At 46.9% G+C, this 20,803-nt stretch overlaps 1 protein-coding gene across 5 annotated transcripts in view; it reads left to right on the top strand.

Annotated features, from left to right (window-relative positions):
• PCNT (pericentrin) overlaps positions 1–20,803 on the top strand; it is a 134,218-nt gene that overhangs the window by 57,668 nt on the left and 55,747 nt on the right. For 3 of the 5 annotated variants that reach the window (XM_040441679.1, XM_040441676.1, XM_040441675.1), the window contains 13 exons: positions 3,223–3,441; positions 3,521–3,670; positions 3,760–3,906; positions 6,017–6,168; positions 7,845–8,011; positions 8,965–9,179; positions 9,301–9,463; positions 9,647–9,853; positions 10,277–10,506; positions 17,135–17,248; positions 19,142–19,162; positions 19,393–19,629; positions 20,436–20,606. In XM_040441679.1, the coding sequence (XP_040297613.1) occupies positions 3,223–3,441; positions 3,521–3,670; positions 3,760–3,906; positions 6,017–6,168; positions 7,845–8,011; positions 8,965–9,179; positions 9,301–9,463; positions 9,647–9,853; positions 10,277–10,506; positions 17,135–17,248; positions 19,142–19,162; positions 19,393–19,629; positions 20,436–20,606 (2,193 nt within the window). The remainder of the gene's footprint in view (positions 1–3,222; positions 3,442–3,520; positions 3,671–3,759; positions 3,907–6,016; positions 6,169–7,844; positions 8,012–8,964; positions 9,180–9,300; positions 9,464–9,646; positions 9,854–10,276; positions 10,507–17,134; positions 17,249–19,141; positions 19,163–19,392; positions 19,630–20,435; positions 20,607–20,803) is intronic. The other 2 variants (XM_040441677.1, XM_040441678.1) reach the window with 2 other exon arrangements.

Raw genomic sequence — 20,803 nt, 5'->3', positions numbered from 1 at the left:
TAAACCTAAGCTGTGGTGCACATTGACTTAAGGCCAGGTTTACACCTTGGTTTTTTTAAAAACCAAGTTGGAAAAAATCCATAAAAAAAGCATGTGTTTTTACCTCTTGAGTTTTTTTTTATATATATATATATATATATATATATATATATATGGGTGAAACATGTTAAAAGGGTTTTCAGAGACCTATTTTTACTGATTACCTATAGGTCATCAGTATCTGATCGATGGGTGTCCAATTAGCTATTTGAGAAGGCATTGGTGTTCACAGTAGTGCCGCTGCTTAATTGCAGCCTTCCCTAGGCAATGGGACGTCACGTTCATCACTATCATGGCCTAGACGCAGCTCAGCTCTATTTAAGTGAATGGGGCTGAGCTGCAACTACAAGCTTTGGGACAGAGAGAAGGCCACAGCGCTTGTGCCTTCTCAAAGTGTTGAATCCATAACAGAATTCTTAGATAACCCGAAGCTTGTACGCCGAACTTGAAACACAAGTTCGCTCATCACCTATTCTCAAACAGCTGATCAGTGGGCTGATCAGTGGGGATCCTGGGTGTTGGACACCCACTAATCGGATCGGAAAACTCCTTTAAATCAATAATAATACCATTGCTGTGATGTGTGAGCGGTGCATGCAATAACCATGACATGAGAGTGATGGTCTGCATGTCAAGGATGTTGGGGAAGGCTAGCTTAATGCATGGAATAAAGTTTATATGAACACTCATTCATGATTATCCTGTGTAAAGGTGCCGCATATCGCCCGATGAATGAGCAAAGCGCTCATCAGGTGAAATGCGGACACCTCAATCATCTTTCCCGAGCAGCAGATGGTCCTGTCTAAACAGCACCCTGCTGCCCAGGAACAATGATTTTGTATACTGTCTAGCAATGGCAGCAGCCTTTGCATTTTGAGAGGGCCAGGCAGTGTGAATGTGATCACACCTTGCCCTCACTTCTCCTAAATGTAATCAAACTGCAGAGGGCACGGCAGTTGCAGGGCCTCTAGGTGTAATGACAACGTCCCCGTTGGGATGGGACCAATACAGATGTCTTCAGCTGCCAAGTGCACATGGAACAGGTCAGCCAGTTTCATAGGTACAAATCTGCTGACAGATTGCATTTGAATTGATAAGAGAGAATATGCATATAATACCAAATGCTCTAAAATGTCCCTAAAACAGTGTGTGAATGGAACATAAAAAATAGACACAGCAGACGATAATTAGGCTTGAATGAATCTGATTTGGACTGCTCTATCAGAAACTGATTCATTTGACAACTTTGTGTAGAATATGCGCTCCGTACCTCCAGTAAAATGTATGGGCTCCGCTCAGGCCGCCTTCTCGCCACAACTAAGTCTCGTGCCTGTGGTATTACAGTTCGGTTCTGCGCATACATTACGGTTTCAAAATCTGAAGCCAAACTCTGGTTTTGAAACAGTAATTTACGCGCAGAATCGAACTGTGACATCACAGGTAGCAAGTCTCCCATTACTTGTGGCGAGAAGAACAAGGCCTGAGCGGAGCCCATACATTTTACTGGAGGTACGGAGCGCATATTCTACACAAAGTTTTCAAACGAATCGGGTTTTAGTCCTAACACGATTCGCTCTAGCCTACCGATTAATGTGTGTGTTAGTTGGTGATGCATCCTTCAGGCCTTTGAGTTGGATGACAATGTCTTTGGTTGATATCACAGATTTTCATGGCAACCTCCAGGGTTTGGATGGCTTTAAGAGGACCTGGCAGCGCTCCTCGCATGTCTGTTTCAGGAAATACTTGCAATGTGCCGTTCCCTTTTGACAAACACCTAGTTGTCAAGTTATTCATACTGTATGCTTTCAGGAGAGATAACAGAGGATGGGCCCAGTGAAGGGTTGGGTGTAAACATTTAAAGGGGTTATCCAACCCCTATAGTGCACCCCAAAATTTAGGTGCCCAGGCTGCTCTGCCTTCTTTTCACTTTACTCCTCCGCAGTCTCTGCCTTTGCCCGCCCTTCAAGTCTCTTGCCTCATCGATAGGTCCGGACTTGGAGGGCGGGCAAAAGAAGAGGCTGGGGAGGAGTAAAGTGAAAAGAAGGCAGAGCAGCCTGGGCACCTACACACTGAACGCCGCCCCTGGGCACTTGCGAGTGCTCATTTGCATATGAATTAAACTTAGTTTTTCCTGCTGGTGCAAGTCTAAAGAAAAGAACAAAGGTACCGTTACAATCCTGTATAGGTGTGCTACAGAGCCACGTAAGCACTGTATATGGCCATATGGAGGTGACAGACTCCCTTTAAATGTGTTAAAAGGAGGGCATCTAATGTAATAAATTGAATAACTATGTACAAATGTAGCAAGGGTCAATACAGCTGTCTTAATGAAGGCTCCGGCTGCCGCCATATCCGTGGATTAAACACTCTCCTCTCATACTCTGCGTTCATGGGCTACAAGAAGTTGGTTTAACTTCCTCTGGGTATACCTGGATACCTGTAACTCTGCGCAGCTGCTGACCAGCAAGTGGATGCATTCAGTGCAAAGCAGATACAAATATCAAAATTCCTTGATCCAGGGAGTTATTCTGTTGTTTTTGCCTTCCTCCAGATCAGTGTTGCTGGACAATGGGCTGCATTGGATAGACATATGGTGGGGTGTTGTTTTGTTTTGCTTTTTAGCTTTTCAAACTGTTAGGCCTCTTTCACACGAGTGTGACGGATTAGGTCCGGATGCGTTCAGGGAAACTCGCACCATTTTGCAAGCAAGTTCAGTCAGTTTTGTCTGCGATTGCGTTCAGTTTTTTTCTGCATGGGTGCAATGTGTTTTGATGCGTTTTTCACGCGCGTGATAAAAAACTGAAGGTTACAAACATCTCTTAGCAACCATCAGTGAAATTCGCATTACATCCGCACTTGCTTGCAGATGCAATGCGTTTTTTACTGAAGCCCCATTCACTTTTATGGGGCCAGAGCTGCGTGAAAAATGCAGAATATAGAACATGCTGCCTTTTTCACGCAATGCAGAAGTGATGCGTGAAAAAAAAACGCTCATGTACACAGACCCATTGAAATGAATGGGTCAGGATTCAGTGCGGGTGCTATGCGTTCACGTCACTCATTGTACCCGTGCGGAAAACTCTCTCGTGTCAAAGAGGCCTTATGGTGTTGAAATGTAACCACATAGGAGCAGATTGACCTCAGCAATTGACTGTACCTTTTTAAATCTAACATTACTTTTAGGATGACCTGAGACAGAAGCTTGAGCAGCAGCTTTTCCAACTAGAGGAAGAAAAAAACCAGGCCTTGGATGTCTTACAAGAGGAAGTTCTACGAATGGAAGCTCAGAACCAGCTCGCTGTGCAAGAGCTTCGTGACCTGCACAAAGTAGAAGTTGATCATCAAACCGTTAAACTGCAGGAAGAGGTGAAGAAGGTGACCGAGGAGCTTCAAAAACAGGAGGTCAGTGATTAGCCATCCCTTTATGCTAATATCTATAGTCTTGGTTCCTTGTACAAGGCGTGATCTGTTCTCTCTTCAGCTGTTTATCGCAGATCTTACACGTGAACGGCAGTCCCTGTCCACAGAACTGCGGACAAAGTCTGAGCAGCAGCTGCAGTTCCAGGAGGAGATAGAGTTATTGAAGTGTCAGTCAGAGATGTTGCTGGAACAGCAAATCAATCTCCTAAAAGTAAGACCTGCCAACTCCTGATCTAGTTTATATATTTTACTCCATGTACATGGGATCGGTCCTAGGCCGCAGTGCATTTGTTTTCTCAGGATGAATTCAAAGCAGAGAAAAGGTCTGCAATACAGGAGCTTGAAGAACAGTTTGGTAGAGACCTTGAGAAGGTGAGAGCTGAGCATCAGATGGAGAAGGATCACTTTAAGAAGCAGCTGGAAGATAAAAGCACACTAGTGTTACAGGTGTGTATAACGAGAGATGGCGCAATTAAAATCAGTTGTACTATGGGTATGTGAAGTTTGAGCAGCCAGTCTTCACACAAAACCCTTAACTGTACGTTGTAAGAACTTTAGGACTTAGACCCCCACTGGTTGCTAAAACCCAGACTTAGAATCGCTCAGCTTAGTGTTGCTTCTCATCTCTTCTGAAGACTGAACTGAAGACAACCTCATAGACTTTACTGAGCCTGTAGACAGCAGAGGGACATCTCTCAGTTGAGCGCTTCTAACTCCTTGTTTTAGGGATCGGCGGGGGTCTCCGCACTTGGACACCCCCATCTTTTATATATCACTGACAAAGTGTCAAAAGTTTTTACAAAGCGCAGTTACTATTTAGGGGGTGTGGTTTAGCCCCAATGGGGCATGGCTTAAGATGTGACAACATGGCCCAAAATTCTGGCCCAAAGTTGGGGAAAAGTTAGACAAGTGTATAGCCATGCACCAAGTTTATCCAGCCAGAGCCGATCCTAAAACTTTCTACATTTTAGACAGATTTTAGTAAATCTTCTCCAGTATCCCCCATGGCATAACCACATGGACTGATGTACAAAATAGTAGCTCTTGAGTGAGGAAAGTTTATTTCTCCACACAGGCACATTTTGTTTTACTTTGTTTTTTTTGTCTTTCATGATCAGAAAATCACAACTAATGCTAAAGTTTTTTATTAACACGCATTAGGTTATTTCCGGAAACCCCAAACTAGTGTTGAATATAGTTAAAGGGATTGTTAAAATTCTTTATTCCAGGAGGAGGACTGGAGTTGCTGCACTGTAAACCAGGACAGGGAGTGACCAATGAGTTTAGTTTCATGTTTCCTTTTACTACAATTGGTGGCATTGGGGACATTTTTAAGAACTCTTTCAACCCTTTTTTAATGTAGGTTTAACTCTGTTAAACAGTAATGTAAGTCTATTGAACTTTGTAGCGTCTTGTCACTGGTTTATTTAACCTCAAAGTTTCCACTATTAATTTGCACTGTAGTAACTGCTCTGTACTGTGGAAATGTGCTACCAAATAAACGGCCTCAATATCCAGTTTCATCTCGTAGGCATCATGTTGCTTAGATTGGAATAAATGTTCTGTTTTGGAAGAAGTATTAAAATGGTTTATCAGGTGGTGATATTTATATGTACGAGGCTAGTTTCACACTAGTGTTTACAGATCCAGCAGACTGTTAGGTTCGGGAACAGCCTAGAAGATACGAAATGCCGCACAGCCCCATTAGAGGGGTTATCCAAAGTGTAAAAGATCCCCCCCCATGCCCGGGCCCCCGGTCGCGGCCTGATGCAGGGGTCCGGAGCAACCTGGATGCCGGGGAGCAGGTAAGTACTGTATAATGTAGGATCTTTTAGACTTTGGGTAACCCTTTTAACTACACTGGGATACAGCAGACATCTGGCAAAGAAATCCTTCAAATAATGCTGAGAATCGGAAAGATAAATACCGCTGCGCGCAGCAGTTTTTCTCCGAAATGTGAATGCTGCTGATCAAAAATAGTTTTGTATTCTCTACACCTGCTGCATAGTTTGTGTACTGATAATGTTCTCCAAATCTCTTTGGGCTCTGATTTACTGGTGAAGAGATCAATCACGGAGTCTCCTCCAGCGAACCCCTTTTGCTGACGTTTTCCAGGCTTTTGCACCCTCGTTCACAATAATGTTAAGCATGAAACTCTTATGTTTAAAGGTGTCGGACTGTTAAATTATTCACTCTGCATGTAAAAGGAATCTCAGGGCGGGGAGGCGGCGAGGAGAACTCTTGTGTTTTGGCTTGTCGAGCTTCCAAGCTGTTGTCTTGGTGACTGGGACCGAAGTGAAGCTGTGAATAATGCCCTTTGCATTCACCAGTGAGAAGTGCTGGCTGACGACTGTCTGTTGGCTTGAGTTTGAATAAGCTTCCTACCACATAGTATTGCAGACAAAATGACTACATACTTGCATAGTACTTTAGGAGACTTAACTGTGGGTGGACAATCTTGGTTACATTGTCCCTAAAAGCAGCTTTAATACAGGGGTATCATGTTTGGGTCATGATCAGCTTTCTTACGATTTTCTCTATGATGCAAAACTCTCAGCTGCAGGAGAAAGTCACTGCTTTAACTAAGGAAATGGATGCTTCGCAGTCTCAGATGGATGTCCTTGTGCAGAGGAGAGAGAGAGAAAACCAGGAAGGAGAACACTTGGTGACAATGCTGCAATCGGATGTGCAAACAGCACAGCAGGAACAGTGAGTACATGTTTGTGTTTTTTTTTTTGTGCTTTTATTTTTGAGGGTTTGGGAATTTAAGCCGGGGTTTCACGTTGCAACGTGGCCTACTGAAATGCAGCGGTAAAATATATATATATTTTTTTTTATGTGACTGCCATTAAAGAATGCACCACCATGCAAGTTGCATGTCACTGTGACCTTTCTGTAATTAGGCTATTTTATTCACTTTTTACTGAGACTTGCTGCTGTGTCACACGTAACCATGTAGCTGTAGCCTTAAAGGGGTTGTCTCACTTCAGTAAGTGGCATTTACCATGTAGAGAAAAGGCTCTTACTAATGTATTGTGATTGTCCATATTGCTTCCTTTGCTGGCTGGATCCATTTTTCCATCAAATTATACACTGCTCGTTTCCAGGGGTTACAGACCACCCTGCAATCAATCAGTGGTGGTTGTGCTTGCACACTATAGGAAAAAGCACCAGCCTCTCTGGTGGCCTGGACCATGGGAGCGCATATAGGCTGGTGCTTTTTCCTATAGTGTGCAAGCACGACCACCACTGATGCATTACAGGGTGGTCATAACCCCTGGATACGAGAAGTGTATAATTTGATGGAAAAATGAATCCAGTCAGCAAAGGAAGCAATATGGACAATCACAATACATTAGTAACAGCCTTTTCTCTACATGATAAATGCCACTTACTGAAGTGGGACAACCCCTTTAAGGCTACAGCTACATGGTTACGTGTGACACAGCAGCAAGTCTCAGTAAAAAGTGAATAAAATAGCCTAAAGAAAACCTGCCACCACTCCTGAAATTTCTAAGTAAATACTTGAATTCGTCATGTAATAATTTTGAAACAACTTTTTTGACATTGCTCTGTTATTCCTTTCAGAACTTTTATAAATAAAGGTGCAACAGGGCGTCACCAGTTGGGTGTATCCCTGCACGGTCTGATACAATCCAGTGTGATGCCGATGTCAGATTATTGTGCAAGGCTCACCTCCAATTGATAATACCCAGTGGAGCCTTTAATTCATAAGCTTCTAGCAAGAATAACATAGGAACTGCACAACCGAGATAAAAGATGCTCCAAAATGGTTATTACTTGGGAAATGCAAGTTGTTACTAAAACATACATTTCGGGAGAGGGGACAGCTCCTCTTTAAGCGTAAAGAATGCAAGTATGGGTTGTTAGTGATTTGCACTTTTGGTACTTCAAAATAGCACCTTGGGTCTTGGTTATCAAACCTGTCTAAAGAAAAAACTGTCCTTGTGGCCCATGCCAAACCAGTCAAGAGTTAATCTTTAATTTATTAAAAGAAGTTTTGTGAATTGACCAAGAGCGGGAAATTGTAAAATAAAGAAACATTACTTGCCCTTCAAATGTCCTGCTTGGCTGGACCGTGTCGATGTGGCGCTGCAGGCATCCGTGGTTGCAGTGGTCACGTGTATATGAATGGCACTTCACACACACACACTTTTTCGCTCTGGAGTAGGGATCCGCAGGTTGGGCATCCCTGCTCTAGAGGCTGATCAATGTGAGCAGCTGCATTTGTGGACACTTATACAAATGTCCCTGTGACTTCTCACAACCCGAAGGATGGTTCCTTCATTATTTTCTCTTTGCTGCTCAACCCATAAGGTTTAGGAATCAAACCCCATAACGCCTCACTTTTGTTTGCCTACCAGGAGAAAGTTGCTAGACTCCTGTCAGCGGTTTCTGAAGATTTTTACAGATGTTCTCAAAAGCACTTTGGTCACCGAAGATTTAATCAGCAAAAAGATTGGTCTCTGCTTGGACAACAGCTTGTCAGCTGATGATGAAAAAAATATTGATAACTTTGCAAAATCCTCAGGTATGTTAACCACTTTCATATATGCAAATATTAGATTTTTAGGGAGAACTCCTGCTCTGAAAGGACCCACAGCTTTCACTAACATTGACCTTACCCAGGTTTGGCATGTTTGAAAGGGGATTCTCTTCCTAAAATGTCCAACTCCTTGGCTAGACCTTAACCCCTGCTCACTGCATAATATATATCAGTTGTGAGCGAAGGCCTTAAAGGAACCTAACCTTCTGTAACAAATGTAAGGGACAGAAACACTGCTCAGAGTGATTTTGCCCCTTTTTGGCTTTCATTGACTGCTCAGCTTTTCGAGCTTGTAAAGTATGAATCTGAAAGTATATTGGATCTGTACCCCATAGCTTGAAAAGCCAAAGGGGCAAAGCCCTCTGCTCAGTGCTTCTGCCCCCTTATGTTTTTTCTTTTTTTTTTTTTTTTTTACATAGGTTTAGTTAAATTTCCCCCGTTTCTAGTAATGTGTGCAAAAGGTGTTCTGTAGTGTCTGCTATCTTGCTAAATTTGTTAAATTTTGTGCCAAATTAAACACAGGGGGACATTTATGAAGACCAGCGATTTAGACACCGGTCTTCCTCTACATAAACCTAGGCGGAATTTACACTTGTCTAAATCTATGCCTGCCCCCGTGCTGGTGTAGATTTAGACCATATTCTGCACCTAAAACAGGCGTAAAAAATTATAAACGAGACAGGCCTGCCGGCTCGACCCCCTCCTCACGCCACCCCCCCTATTTCTAGACCTGGCGTGAGTGGTGGAAAAGGAGAAAAAGTTGCAGATTGCAGCGCAAATGACCTTTTGCGCCGTAATCTGCTACAGATATACCCCAACAAATGGCGTATATCTGTTTGTAAATGACCCCGATAATTTTGTTCAACTGTATGGATAAATGTATTGGATTATACAAAATCCCATCTTTTACTGCTAACGAAAGAAATTGTGCGTTATAGATAAAAATCGCCTGAGCCCAGATTGCGAGACTATGACTGAGAACAGTCTGATGTCTACTGATGAAGGCTACGAGCTGTCTGAATACCTGTGTGACAGCATACTTGGTAGCTTGGAAGTAGGTCTGGAGAATGAAGAGAAGATAGTTCGCATGGGCCACCGTTTACGTGCTGCAGTTGAGCGGCTTCTGGACATGGTTACTGATTCTACCCTTCAGGTATAAAGTCCCTTCTTTACGTAATGGTTAAATGTTATATTTGCATAAGATTCATTGTCATTCTCAGTTACCATATTTTTTTACCACGTGATTTAGGATTTTTTGTTTGTTTTTAATGCAGTTAGAACAGACCCGCGAAATGCAGAAGTGTTTGGAAGAGGAGTTTAAAAGCCGGAACCAAGATATGGCCCAAGTGGTGATTCAGAATCAGGATCTATTGAAACAGTTGGAAAAAGAGACGGTGGAAAAGAAGCAACTACAAGTGGAGCTGCACAAATCCCGGGGTAAAAAATGAGTGCTGATTCCTTCAACTCAGCAAATGTAATACTGTAATGTGTTTGAGTAAGGTTGACTTTTTGGATGTCGTTGCTGTGTTTATGCTTTTCTCTGATAACTTTTTTTATGATCTCATGTCCTTTTTTGTATGTATTAAATGGAGAGGAGGTTTGTCTTATTGTATGACATAGGACTTACTGAAGGCTTTGCACTTGAGAAAACTGCACTAGAAGAAGCATTGTTGTCCAAGGAGACATCGGAGCACCAACTCATTATTGAACTGGATAGGTCACGTGAGCAGCACAAGATCCTGACACAAGAACCCTCTGTATCTGGAAAGGAGAAGGAAGTGTTGCAGAGACTACAGGAGGTCTTGTCTGGCAGCGAGATTGAAGCTGGTGAGAGCCAATGCCAGGCGGGGACAGAGACGAGCCTCCCTAGCATCGTGGGTGACCCTTTTTATTCAGCTTTTCATAGACTGCAATGTTTTAGCTGTATCTCGAAATGAGAACAAGTTCTTGTCTTTCTAAAGGTCTGATACGGCTACGGCCATAACATTGCCTTTTATATTGAGCTGAATAAAAAGCTAATTTTTACTATTGGTCTAATGTCTTAGAATGGTCTTTACTATGGATTGGTGACTAGGTTGAAGGTCACTCAAACCTCAGCACAGTGGAAGCGTGTGCTGCAGGGGACCCATACAGTAATCCATACTACCAAGCACTATGATAAGTGGTTCAATACGTATTTTACGGTAGTGGGGATGAGAACAGCAAGTTCAACTGTTTCACCTGAACCTTTCTTTTTCCTCTGTCCTCTAGAGCTCCTTCAAGAAACCGAACGATTGTTAAAGGAAGAGCTAGAGTTGCACTGTCAAGCAAAGCAAGACCGCTCAAACCTGATTTCTCAGATGAAAATGTTGGAAATGGAACTAGAAGAGCAAATGGCTCGTAACCATGAGCTTATGAAGAAAACAAGTGAAATGTCTGACCTTCGACAGCAAATCCAGTCTCTAGAGAAGCAACTGAAGAGCCAAAGGCATTTCATGGATGTAAGATCTTCTGACTCTTTACATTTATGTAATGTCACATAATCAAAACAGTAGTACCTGTCCCCATATGGCAAGTCGGCCGACCTACTTACCAAAGCCACCAATATCCTTGTTTCTGTTCTTGGCAGATGTCATTTAACAAACTGTCCATAGAGATTATCTTAGATTGACATGGAGGAATCTATTGATTATAACCTAATTAATTTTAAAGAGGACCTTTCACCGCTCCTGACATGTCTATTTCTCGCCCATATTCCTTGGGGGACACAGGAAACCATGGGTATAGCTCTGCTCCCTAGGAGGCGTGACACTAAGTGAAAGCTGTAAGCCCCTCCTCCATCAGCTATACCCTTCAGCCTGGAGAAGAGACTGCCAGTTTTTGCTTAGTGTCCAAGGAGGCAAGACACCCCCTGCTTATGCAGGGTTGTTTTCCTATAATTTTTATTTTTGCGTTTTTTTGTTGTTTTAATTCGATTTTTTTCTACTTACAGGGACAACAGAGGCGCATTAGTACCCTCTGTTTCTCCCGGGGTTGAGTTGCGCCAGTGCCGGTAATTCCGCACTGCCGCCTCCCCCACAGAAGACAAGGTGGACCAGGGCAGCCTCGCTCCCCTGCGTCCCGCCAGCTCAAGGGTCGCCCGCACGCCAAGTCCCTCCCCCGGCTTCCTGCCACTGCGGTGCCAGTAGCTGAAGGGGCGACCCTGCTGGATGGATTGAGGGCGAAGACAGCGTATGGTGAGAGTGGCTGCTCCAGCCTCCCCTTCCTTCCTCCCACCGCTGCTACATCCACCCCCCCCCCCCCGCCCCCATGGGCATATCGTACCGGCAACCTTACCGGGTATCATTTGGGGGGGACTTTATCTGGGCAAAATCCTTTATTTAGCGGCAGGGCACGAACTCTGCCTTCAGGGGATGGCTGTAGGTAGGAGGCAGTCTGCCGCATCAGGCGCGGCGGGGGCCGTTTTCTTGGCGCGAACGGCGCCATTTCATCTGGCCGGCACTCATCCACCTCGGGGGTTAAAAATCTTTTTGCCGCGCGCGCGCGGCTCTGCGTCTCTTTCAGCGCGGCAAGGGGGGGCGGAGCTTCATAGCGCTCCGCTACTTCCGGTTTCGTCGGGCTCCACATCGCATAGTGCTGCGTGGAATCCTCTCTGCGTCCGATCCTGAAGCTATTCATCCCCGTGCCTGCTGCCTCTCCTCCACAGCCTCCTTCAGTCTGCTCCCCTTGCTGCTGCCGCTTGCATCATCCGGGTCTGGTAGGACTGTTAACCCCCTCCGTGCCACCAGTACTGTTGTTGGGTGTAATCCCCGTTCCTTTTGCCCTGGGGTCTCCCACTTTAAGGCAACATTTTTTCCACCATGTCAGACCCTTCTGCAGCCGCCAAGCCTTGGTACCATGCCTGTACTGCTTGTAGGGAACCCTTTCCCCGGGGGCAGTCTGATCCGCACTGTCCTGCATGCCGAGTTCCACCGCAGCCTCAGTCGCCCGCTGTGTCGCTCCCTGCTTCCTCTGACCTGCCTGACTGGGCTAGATCCCTGTCCCAGGCCGTGGAAAGCCTCACTCATGTCGTGGGCCGCCTAATAGACAGGCCGCCTACCCCGCAGGACGCCACTCTTACTGTCGCGCCCTCCGGGTCCACCGCTTCTGCCGCTGCAGCGGGTTCACCCCTTCTTAGTGACCCCTCCCGAGCTAGGCACTCTCAGAAGCGTCTTAGAGTAGAGCGAGCCTCCTCCTCGGATGCCTCCCTCTCCCCGCCACGCGTGCGCACTCAGACGAGCCTCTCCTCTCCAAAGGATTCTCTATCTGAAGGTGAATTGGCGGTTTCAGATTTGGAAATGGACTCGGCCCTGCCGTCCAAGCTAGCCTCAGCGATGAGTCAACTCATCTCGGATATTCGTGACACCTTTAAGGTGCAAGATGACCCCCCTAGCTCTGACGCAGCTAGCGTCTCCTTTATCAGACCCAGGCAGGCCTTAAAAGTCTTTCCAATCCACTCTGATTTCTCCTCCGTGGTGTCTAAGGCTTGGGCTCGCCCGGACGCCCGTTTTGTCAATCCCAAGAAGCTGGACATTTGCTATCCTTTTCCAGCCGATGTCGTGGCCACCTGGTCGTCCCCACCCAAGGTGGACCCCCCTGTGGCCCGTCTGTCAAAGAACACGGCCATCCCTGTTCCCGACGGGTCCTCTCTTCAGTCAGCGGAGGACCGTCGCATGGAGACCCTTTCCAAGGGCATTTTTGCTGCCTCCGGTTCTGCCCTCAGACCGGTTTTTGCCTCTGCTTGGGCAGGTGAAGGAATCTCTGCTTGGGGTGCGCAGCTGGAACAGGAGTTGGACTCGGACGTCCCCATCCAGGACCTACGTTCCTTGGCCCAGCTTATTATTCGGGCCGGGAATTTTGTTTGTGAGGCCTCCCTTGATGCGGGAGCCCTTATTGCACGCTCCTCCGCCCTGGCGGTTTCCGTCAGGAGGGAGCTCTGGCTGAAGGTTTGGAAAGCGGACGCTGCCTCCAAACGTTCCTTGGCGGGGCTACCGTTTGCGGGTTCCCGCCTTTTCGGGGTCCGCCTAGACGAGCTTATTTCGGAGGCCACGGGTGGTAAAAGCACCCATCTTCCTCAACCCCAAGCCAGGGGCGCCCCCCGCGGACGCCCTGGTGCGTCTCGTTTTCGGTCCTCCCGCAGGACCTCTGGGGCTCCCCCCGCAGCTGCCGCTTCGGCCCCTCCCCAGGATAAGCGTAGGAAGCCGTTTTTTCGGGCGCAGCCCTCCTGGCGCAGGCCGCAGGCTGCCCGCACACCCGCAGCAAAGCAGTCCTCTGCCTGAAGGCGCGCCCCCACCCACCCGGGTGGGGGGCCGGCTCCTCCTTTTCAGGGACATCTGGATGGCTCACGTCTCCGACGCCTGGGCTCTCGAAATTGTGTCCTCAGGATACAAAATCGAATTTGCGTCCTTCCCTCCAGATCGGTTCTTTCGCTCCCGCCCCCCGCGGGACCCGAAAAGCGCGGCTGCGTTCTCCGCGGCTGTTCAAGCCTTACTGGACAGGGGGGTGATTACCCCCGTTCCTCTAGAGGAAAGGTTCCAAGGGTTCTATTCGAACCTCTTTGTAGTTCCCAAGAAGGGAGGTTCGGTGCGGCCCATTTTGGACCTCAAAAAGCTCAACCGTTTTCTCCTCCTTCGACGGTTTCGGATGGAGTCCCTCCGTTCCGCGGTGGCTTCCCTGGAGCAGGGAGATTTCATGTCTTCCATCGATATACAGGATGCCTACCTCCATGTTCCGGTAGCCCGGTGTCACCATCGCTTCCTCCGATTCGCCGTGGGGGACCTCCACTTCCAGTTTGTCGCCCTTCCCTTTGGGCTGGCAACAGCCCCCCGGGTGTTCACCAAGGTCCTGGCCCCGGTTTTGGCCTTACTCCGTTCCAGGGGTGTTTTTCTGCTACCGTACTTGGACGATATCCTCATCAAGGCTCCGTCCCTTTCCCAAGCGGTTGCCAGCGTGGATCTCACTCTAGAGACTCTGGCGAGATTCGGTTGGGTCATCAACTTCCCCAAGTCCTCCCTTCCTCCCGCCAGACAACTGGTCTTCCTGGGAATGCTTTTAGACACGGAAGCGGCGGAGGTACGTCTTCCCTCGGAAAAACGACTGATCCTCCGTCGGGCGATTCGGGGTCTCCTTCTCTACCGTCGACCGTCCTTCCGCTTCTGCATGCGGGTCTTGGGGCAGATGGTTGCCTGCTTCGAGGCGATCCCATTTGCGCAGTTTCACTCCCGCCCTCTCCAACGGGCGATCCTCTCCTCCTGGGACAAATCGCCGGAGTCTCTGGATCATCCCTTCCATCTATCGCCTCCGGTGCGGTCATCTCTCCGCTGGTGGTTGCAGTCCCCTCTTCTGGGCAGGTCCTTTCTGCCGCTCAACTGGTTGGTGGTTACAACCGATGCCAGTCTCTTGGGCTGGGGAGGCGTGTTTCCTCCCCGATCCGTCCAGGGCATTTGGTCTCCATCGGAGTCCAAACTCTCGATCAATGTCCTGGAGCTGAGAGCGGCCCTTCTGTCTCTGCGACACTGGACTCATCTGCTGAAGGGTCATCCAGTTCGTGTGCAATCGGACAACGCCACGGCCGTGGCGTACATAAACCACCAGGGGGGCACTCGCAGCGTTGCAGCAATGCGGGAGGTCACCAGCATTCTCCGTTGGGCGGAAGCCCACGTCCCGGCCCTATCTGCAATTTTTATTCCAGGGGTGGACAATTGGGCGGCGGACTTCCTCAGTCGCACCACCGTCGACCCCGGCGAGTGGTCTCTTCACCCGGAGGTGTTCGAGGCCATTTGCCTTCGTTGGGGCATACCGGACGTGGACCTCATGGCCTCCAAATTCAATCACAAGGTCCCCGCCTATCTGTCCAGGGCCAGGGATCCGGGAGCCTGCGGAGCCGACGCCCTCGTTCTTCCTTGGCGAGGCTTCGCGCGTCCATACATTTTCCCTCCCATCCCACTCCTGCCCAAGGTCCTTCGGAAGATCGCGGCGGAAGGCGTCTCGGTGATTCTGGTCGCTCCGGACTGGCCCCGCCGGTCTTGGTATGCCGACCTCATGCTCCTCCTGGCAGACGCGCCCTGGCCGCTGCCCGCCAGGGAAGATCTTCTCTCTCAGGGACCAATCTTCCACCCGCGTTTAAGGTCCCTACGTTTGACGGCGTGGTTGTTGAGACCACCGTCCTGACACGTAGGGGTTTTTCTGCGGACGTCGTCCGCACCATGATCCGCGCCCGTAAGCCGTCCTCTTCTAGGATCTATTATAGGACCTGGAGGACCTATTTGGGGTTCTGTGCCGATCTGGGGATTCCTCCGCTCCGCTTTTCTCTCCCCACCGTTTTGTCCTTCCTGCAGAGCGGACTTGCCCAAGGTCTGGGCCTTAGTTCTTTGAAGGGTCAGGTGTCTGCGCTGTCCATTTTGTTTCAGCGCCCACTGGCCCCCCTTGGTCCTGTCAAGACCTTCCTTCAGGGCGTGGCTCACGCGGTTCCCCCGTACCGCCCTCCGGTACCGCCCTGGGACCTGAACCTGGTTCTCTCAGCGCTCCAGGCTTCTCCTTTCGAGCCTCTGCGGACGGTTTCCTTGCGACTTCTGTCCTGCAAGGTTATTTTCCTTGTAGCCGTCACCTCTCTTCGGAGGGTGTCCGAATTGGCTGCACTCTCCTATCTGGAACCTTTCCTAGTGTTCCACCAGGACAAGGTAGTTCTTCGTCCAGGTCCCTTCCTTCCTTCCTAAGGTGGTCTCCGCCTTTCATCTGAACGAGGACATCGTTCTCCCCTCTTTGTGTCCTTCCCCTTCCCACCCGCGGGAGAGGAAGCTTCATCGCCTGGACGTTGTCAGGGCGCTCAAGGTTTACCTGGAGGTAACCAGCTCTTTCAGGCGTACTGACTCGCTCTTTGTGGTTCCGGAGGGGTCGCGCAGAGGGATGGCGGCATCCAAAGTTGCTATCGCCCGTTTTGTCAAGATGGCTGTTACTGAGGCTTATCTCGCCAAGGGCAAGGTTCCGCCCCTCGGTGTTACCGCTCACTCCACTAGAGCGGTCGGGGCTTCCTGGGCTCAGAGGAATCGGGCTTCTACGGAGCAGATTTGCAAGGCGGCCACTTGGTCCTCCTTGCACACCTTCACCGAGTTCTACAGGGTGCATACTCATGCGTCGGCTGACGCTGCTTTAGGCCGTCTGGTGTTGCAGGCGGCAGTTGATTGATGCCTCTGGTGTTGGTCTAGTTTGTTCTGGTCCCTCCCTTCTGGGACTGCTCTGGAACGTCCCATGGTTTCCTGTGTCCCCCAAGGAATATGGGCGAGAAAAGGAGACTTTTGTATTACTTACCAGTAAAGTCTCTTTCTCGCTCTTCCTTGGGGGACACAGCACCCGCCCTTCATTTGGGTTACAGTTGTGGTTCCGGCTTGGTTGCCCCCGTTGGGGCTCGACAGTTCTTTTTTCCGGTTGGTGGTTATCTTTCACTACTTGGACACGCAACTGGCAGTCTCTTCTCCAGGCTGAAGGGTATAGCTGATGGAGGAGGGGCTTACAGCTTTCACTTAGTGTCACGCCTCCTAGGGAGCAGAGCTATACCCATGGTTTCCTGTGTCCCCCAAGGAAGAGCGAGAAAGAGACTTTACTGGTAAGTAATACAAAAGTCTCCTTTTTAATAGCTTCATGCATTCCCCATGTAATAACAATTCTGGAGCATCTATTCTTATGTCTCTGTGTCATTCCTTTATTATTTCTACTAGAAGCTATGAAGGAATTGCTAGCAGTCTGCAGTAAGGGTACAGAGGAGAGGGAACCAGTTGGGGGCGTGTACCTGTACAGTCTGAACATGGCAGCACTGATTGGATAGAGTCAGACTGTGCAGGGACACGCCCCCAACTGGTTACCTCCCCGCTGTACCCTTACTGAAGACTAATGGCAATTCAGTCATAACTTCTAATAGGAATAATAAAGGAAGGGCACAACATAGAGCCATAAGAATAGATGCTACAGAATTGTTATTACATGAGGAATGCATGAAGTTACTAAAACAGACATGTCCGGAGCGGTGAAAGGTCCTCTTTAACATATTCTGCTATGGCTGCTGACGTGCTGTTTATAATTTGTGCACTCTTTTAGGAGCAAGCAATAGAGCGAGAGCATGAGAGAGATGAGTTCCAGCAAGAGATTAGAAATCTAGAGGAGCAGCTGAAACAGACATTGAAAAGTCATGGCGACTCTAAAGGATATGGAGTAAGTAACAGCAGCACAAGCCTTTAATGTGTTATTTACAGTATGTTTTCCTTCAACAAATGTGCAAAAGCAGCACAAATTGTTTATGGCTGGAAAATATCCAAAAAAATCACCATGCCTAGCGCACGGTGCATTTATGGGGATGGAGGAATGCTACGGTCGGCAAAGACCAAAAATGCATTGCCTAGCTACTGCGTTTTTAGTAGTGATAAATCGCCCTAGAAACCTGACTGTGTGAATAGTCACCAGCTAATAAAGGTGCAACTTATAGAAAGAGTTGATAATATCTATTTACTGTAAAAACGGTGAATCTAAGTAATAGACTACATCTGGGCATGGTCACAGCAGGAACAGTTTTAAAAAAGGGTTTAGATGAATTCTTATAAGTAAACTTGCATTAATGCTTATGGAAATGTGTAGAAATCTGAGTCCCACTGCCTTCTGGGATTCACGTCCCCATCTATCCCTTGGTTGAACTTGATGGACTTGTGTTTTTTTCATTTGTATTAACTATGTAACTATCATTCACACATGTCCTGGAGGTCTGCCTGTAGATGGTTTTCTGAACTACTTTTCACTAAATCCATTGAGGAACATTTAAAATCTGTTCCTTCTGAACCTAAAATCGCTGCTCCTGGGCAAGACGAGATAATATTCATCTGTACAATGGATGAGTAAGTATGGGTTTGTGCCAGGATCAAAAGTGGTCGCACATCAACAGTTCAGTTAGTTATCCCTTATCCTATGGATAATTTTCGGACTTGTCACAGCCCCTTTAGGATTATTGTACTTAAGTGTTTGTTGTAAGCGCAGTCCCCTAAGGGTATAGTCAATTATATCGAACATGTAGCGAATAGGTTTTCTGATGTGGAGTTGCGTGTGGAAAGTCTGCAGCGTTTACAGTGCTAGCAAAGTTTTTATACTTGATCTTATTAACAGGCAGCATTAAAAAAAATCTGTGGTATAAATTGAAATGCATTGCAGATTATTAATTGCAGCCCATGCACATTAGATGTATGGTGACTAAACCTGAGTATTTTGGTGGGATTGGCTGACAATCTAATGTGTTTTGTGGCCTTCCGACTGTCTCCAGAAGGAGTGAAGGATTTGGCTGTTGGATTTCAATATACCCAACGAGTTGGTCCTCAGAGATTGGCCGCTGCCAGAAGAATCTAGCAGTGTCTTTACTGCGCTCTCTGTTGAGAACCCAAGCACGCGCAGCCAACCTTGTATGTGTATGGGTGGAATCGGGAGCGATCACTGGTGGCCAAACGAGTGTAAGGCTAACAGCTGTCTAAAGCGTATGGGAGGCCTTATTTGCTATGTATTAATTACTGATATATATATATATATATATATATATATATATATATATATAAATATATAATTTTTTGTTTACTTTAAAGTAACATATACATTACATAGGAGAAATGTCCCTTCATTTTAAGTGTTGTCTCAAGACAACCACTTGGCTGTGTGTCCTATTAGGGAACATGGAGGTTCCTTATTCAGGAACCTCTATAGTAGCAGCAGCCAAGAGATGCTGATAGACTCCTGCTATGGCAAGCTCAACCCCGACATATATTAGATGGCAATCGCAGGGGAAAGTGTGGCCATCTATAGCGTCTTCTAGTCACCAAGCCTTTCAGAAGTCGAGCCATAGATATTAGCATATTTCTGGGGAGGCTTCCTTTTTAATAGGTTGAGACGGGAGGAAATAAACATGGTTCCAAGAGGGTACTGTTAACTTAGTTTTATCTTGTATTGCGTACTTTCTTCGGTTTCTTTGTTCACACTAGCTCATATCGACTCTTTCCGTGTCCCTGGACCGCTTAAATGTTAATGTACCTTTTTTTTTTCTTTCTTTCTCTCTCCTGTGTAATTATGCCACAGCTCCATGACTGGAGTGCCCAGGTATGACTGGTCATGTCTGCATCTGAAGAACTCCTCTAATGACTAAATGATCCATATGTTGTCCCGTGTATCCAGTAATTTTCCTGCATGATTACCCTCAGTAGTAGATAGAAGCTGCTTGTTTGCTTTAACCCTAGAGCTGCATGGCATTCCCTGTTTAATTGCTTTTAGTTAACTCCTTGCACTGTTTCCCAAGGAAGTGATAGACTCACAAGTAATGTCTTCTGTAGATTGAGCGTTTGGAGGCCCGTATGAAAGAGAAAACTGATGACTGCAAACTACTGCTTCAGGGAAGAGAGCATTTGGAGCAGCAGGTTTCAGAAGGAAATGAAGAAATAGATAAGATGTTGGTAAGAATACAAGAGCTGGAGCAGGCTGCCCTGAGCAATGCGGATGCAGCTAAAAAGTGCAGCCAACTGGAAGCCGAATTGCTAAAAATGCAGAAGATGGAGAAGGAAATTGTACAGGTAAGGCAGCGTGGGATCTTGTGCTTCTGTTTAAAAAATAATCATATTTTACATCTAATTTATACAGTATGTACACTCAAACAGCACCAAAAATGGAATTTCCCCTTATAAAACTAGGCATTATATATCCAAGTCCTTGAAAATTTAATTTATGCCTGTATAATTTGTTTAGTAGTGTAGATCAGTAATACCAGCGAGTGCTCGTAAATTTGTAATATATCTTCTTTACTTTCCAATGAGATACGCTTTGTTTGCCTGTAGGCTCTCTGTAAATATTCAGAATCCTCCTTAGTAACTAAAGACGGGGAAGAGAGGAATGTGGGAGAAGGGGATGGTGCTGCAGTCTATGGATTTGTTTGAGACTCGTAATGTGATGGTATGGTGTGAGCAGCAGGGGGCGACAAAGCAAATTTCTGTAAATATCGTGGGAAGTAAAAGGGCCAAAATGCTTAAGTTGGATGCAGTTTGTATGTGGACTCCAACATGTTAGGGTGGTTCACATCATGTTTTATGCCTCCGTTGGACATATACGTTAGAAAAAAAGGATACAAAAACATAGCATACCATGTTTTTGTATCCTGCAAAGTCTGGTAAAAAAAAAGTTTTTTTTACAATGGTAAAAAAATATATGTATATATGTAAATATATCTTTTGACCATGTTGCCTCACAAAGGCAGCTGTCATTACATGCCAGCCTGATCTTAGATTTTGGCACATTTTTGGACTGGAGGATGCATTAACAGATTAGTGGTTTGCCTGATTCTGACTAGAAATCTGTTGATTATTATTCTTTCTCTATGGTTAAGGACAAAGAAGCATTACAGCAGCAGCAGTACAATAATGTACTACAGATCTCGGCCCTTCAGTCAAAGCTTGATGAGACCCGCCATAGAGTACCTGTGGAAGGAGAGCCTGATAATCTCTTAAAACAAGAGCTGCAAGCAGAGCGGGAGGCTTTGCAAAGAAAAGAGAGAGAGGTACATTTCTTAACCGTAGCTCACCCGAACCCGATCTATGGTTAAGGGCTCTTTCACACTTGCGTTGTTCTGTTCCGGCATAGAGTTCCGTCGTCGGGGCTCTATGCCGGAAGAATCCTGATCAGGATTATCCCCATGCATTCTGAATGGAGAGAAATCCGTTCAGGATGCATCAGGATGTCTTCAGTTCCGGAACG

This window comes from Bufo bufo, chromosome 7, assembly GCF_905171765.1.
Source record: "Bufo bufo chromosome 7, aBufBuf1.1, whole genome shotgun sequence".
NCBI classification, from domain to species: domain Eukaryota; kingdom Metazoa; phylum Chordata; class Amphibia; order Anura; family Bufonidae; genus Bufo; species Bufo bufo.
This window is presented reverse-complemented; position numbering and strand designations above follow the sequence as displayed.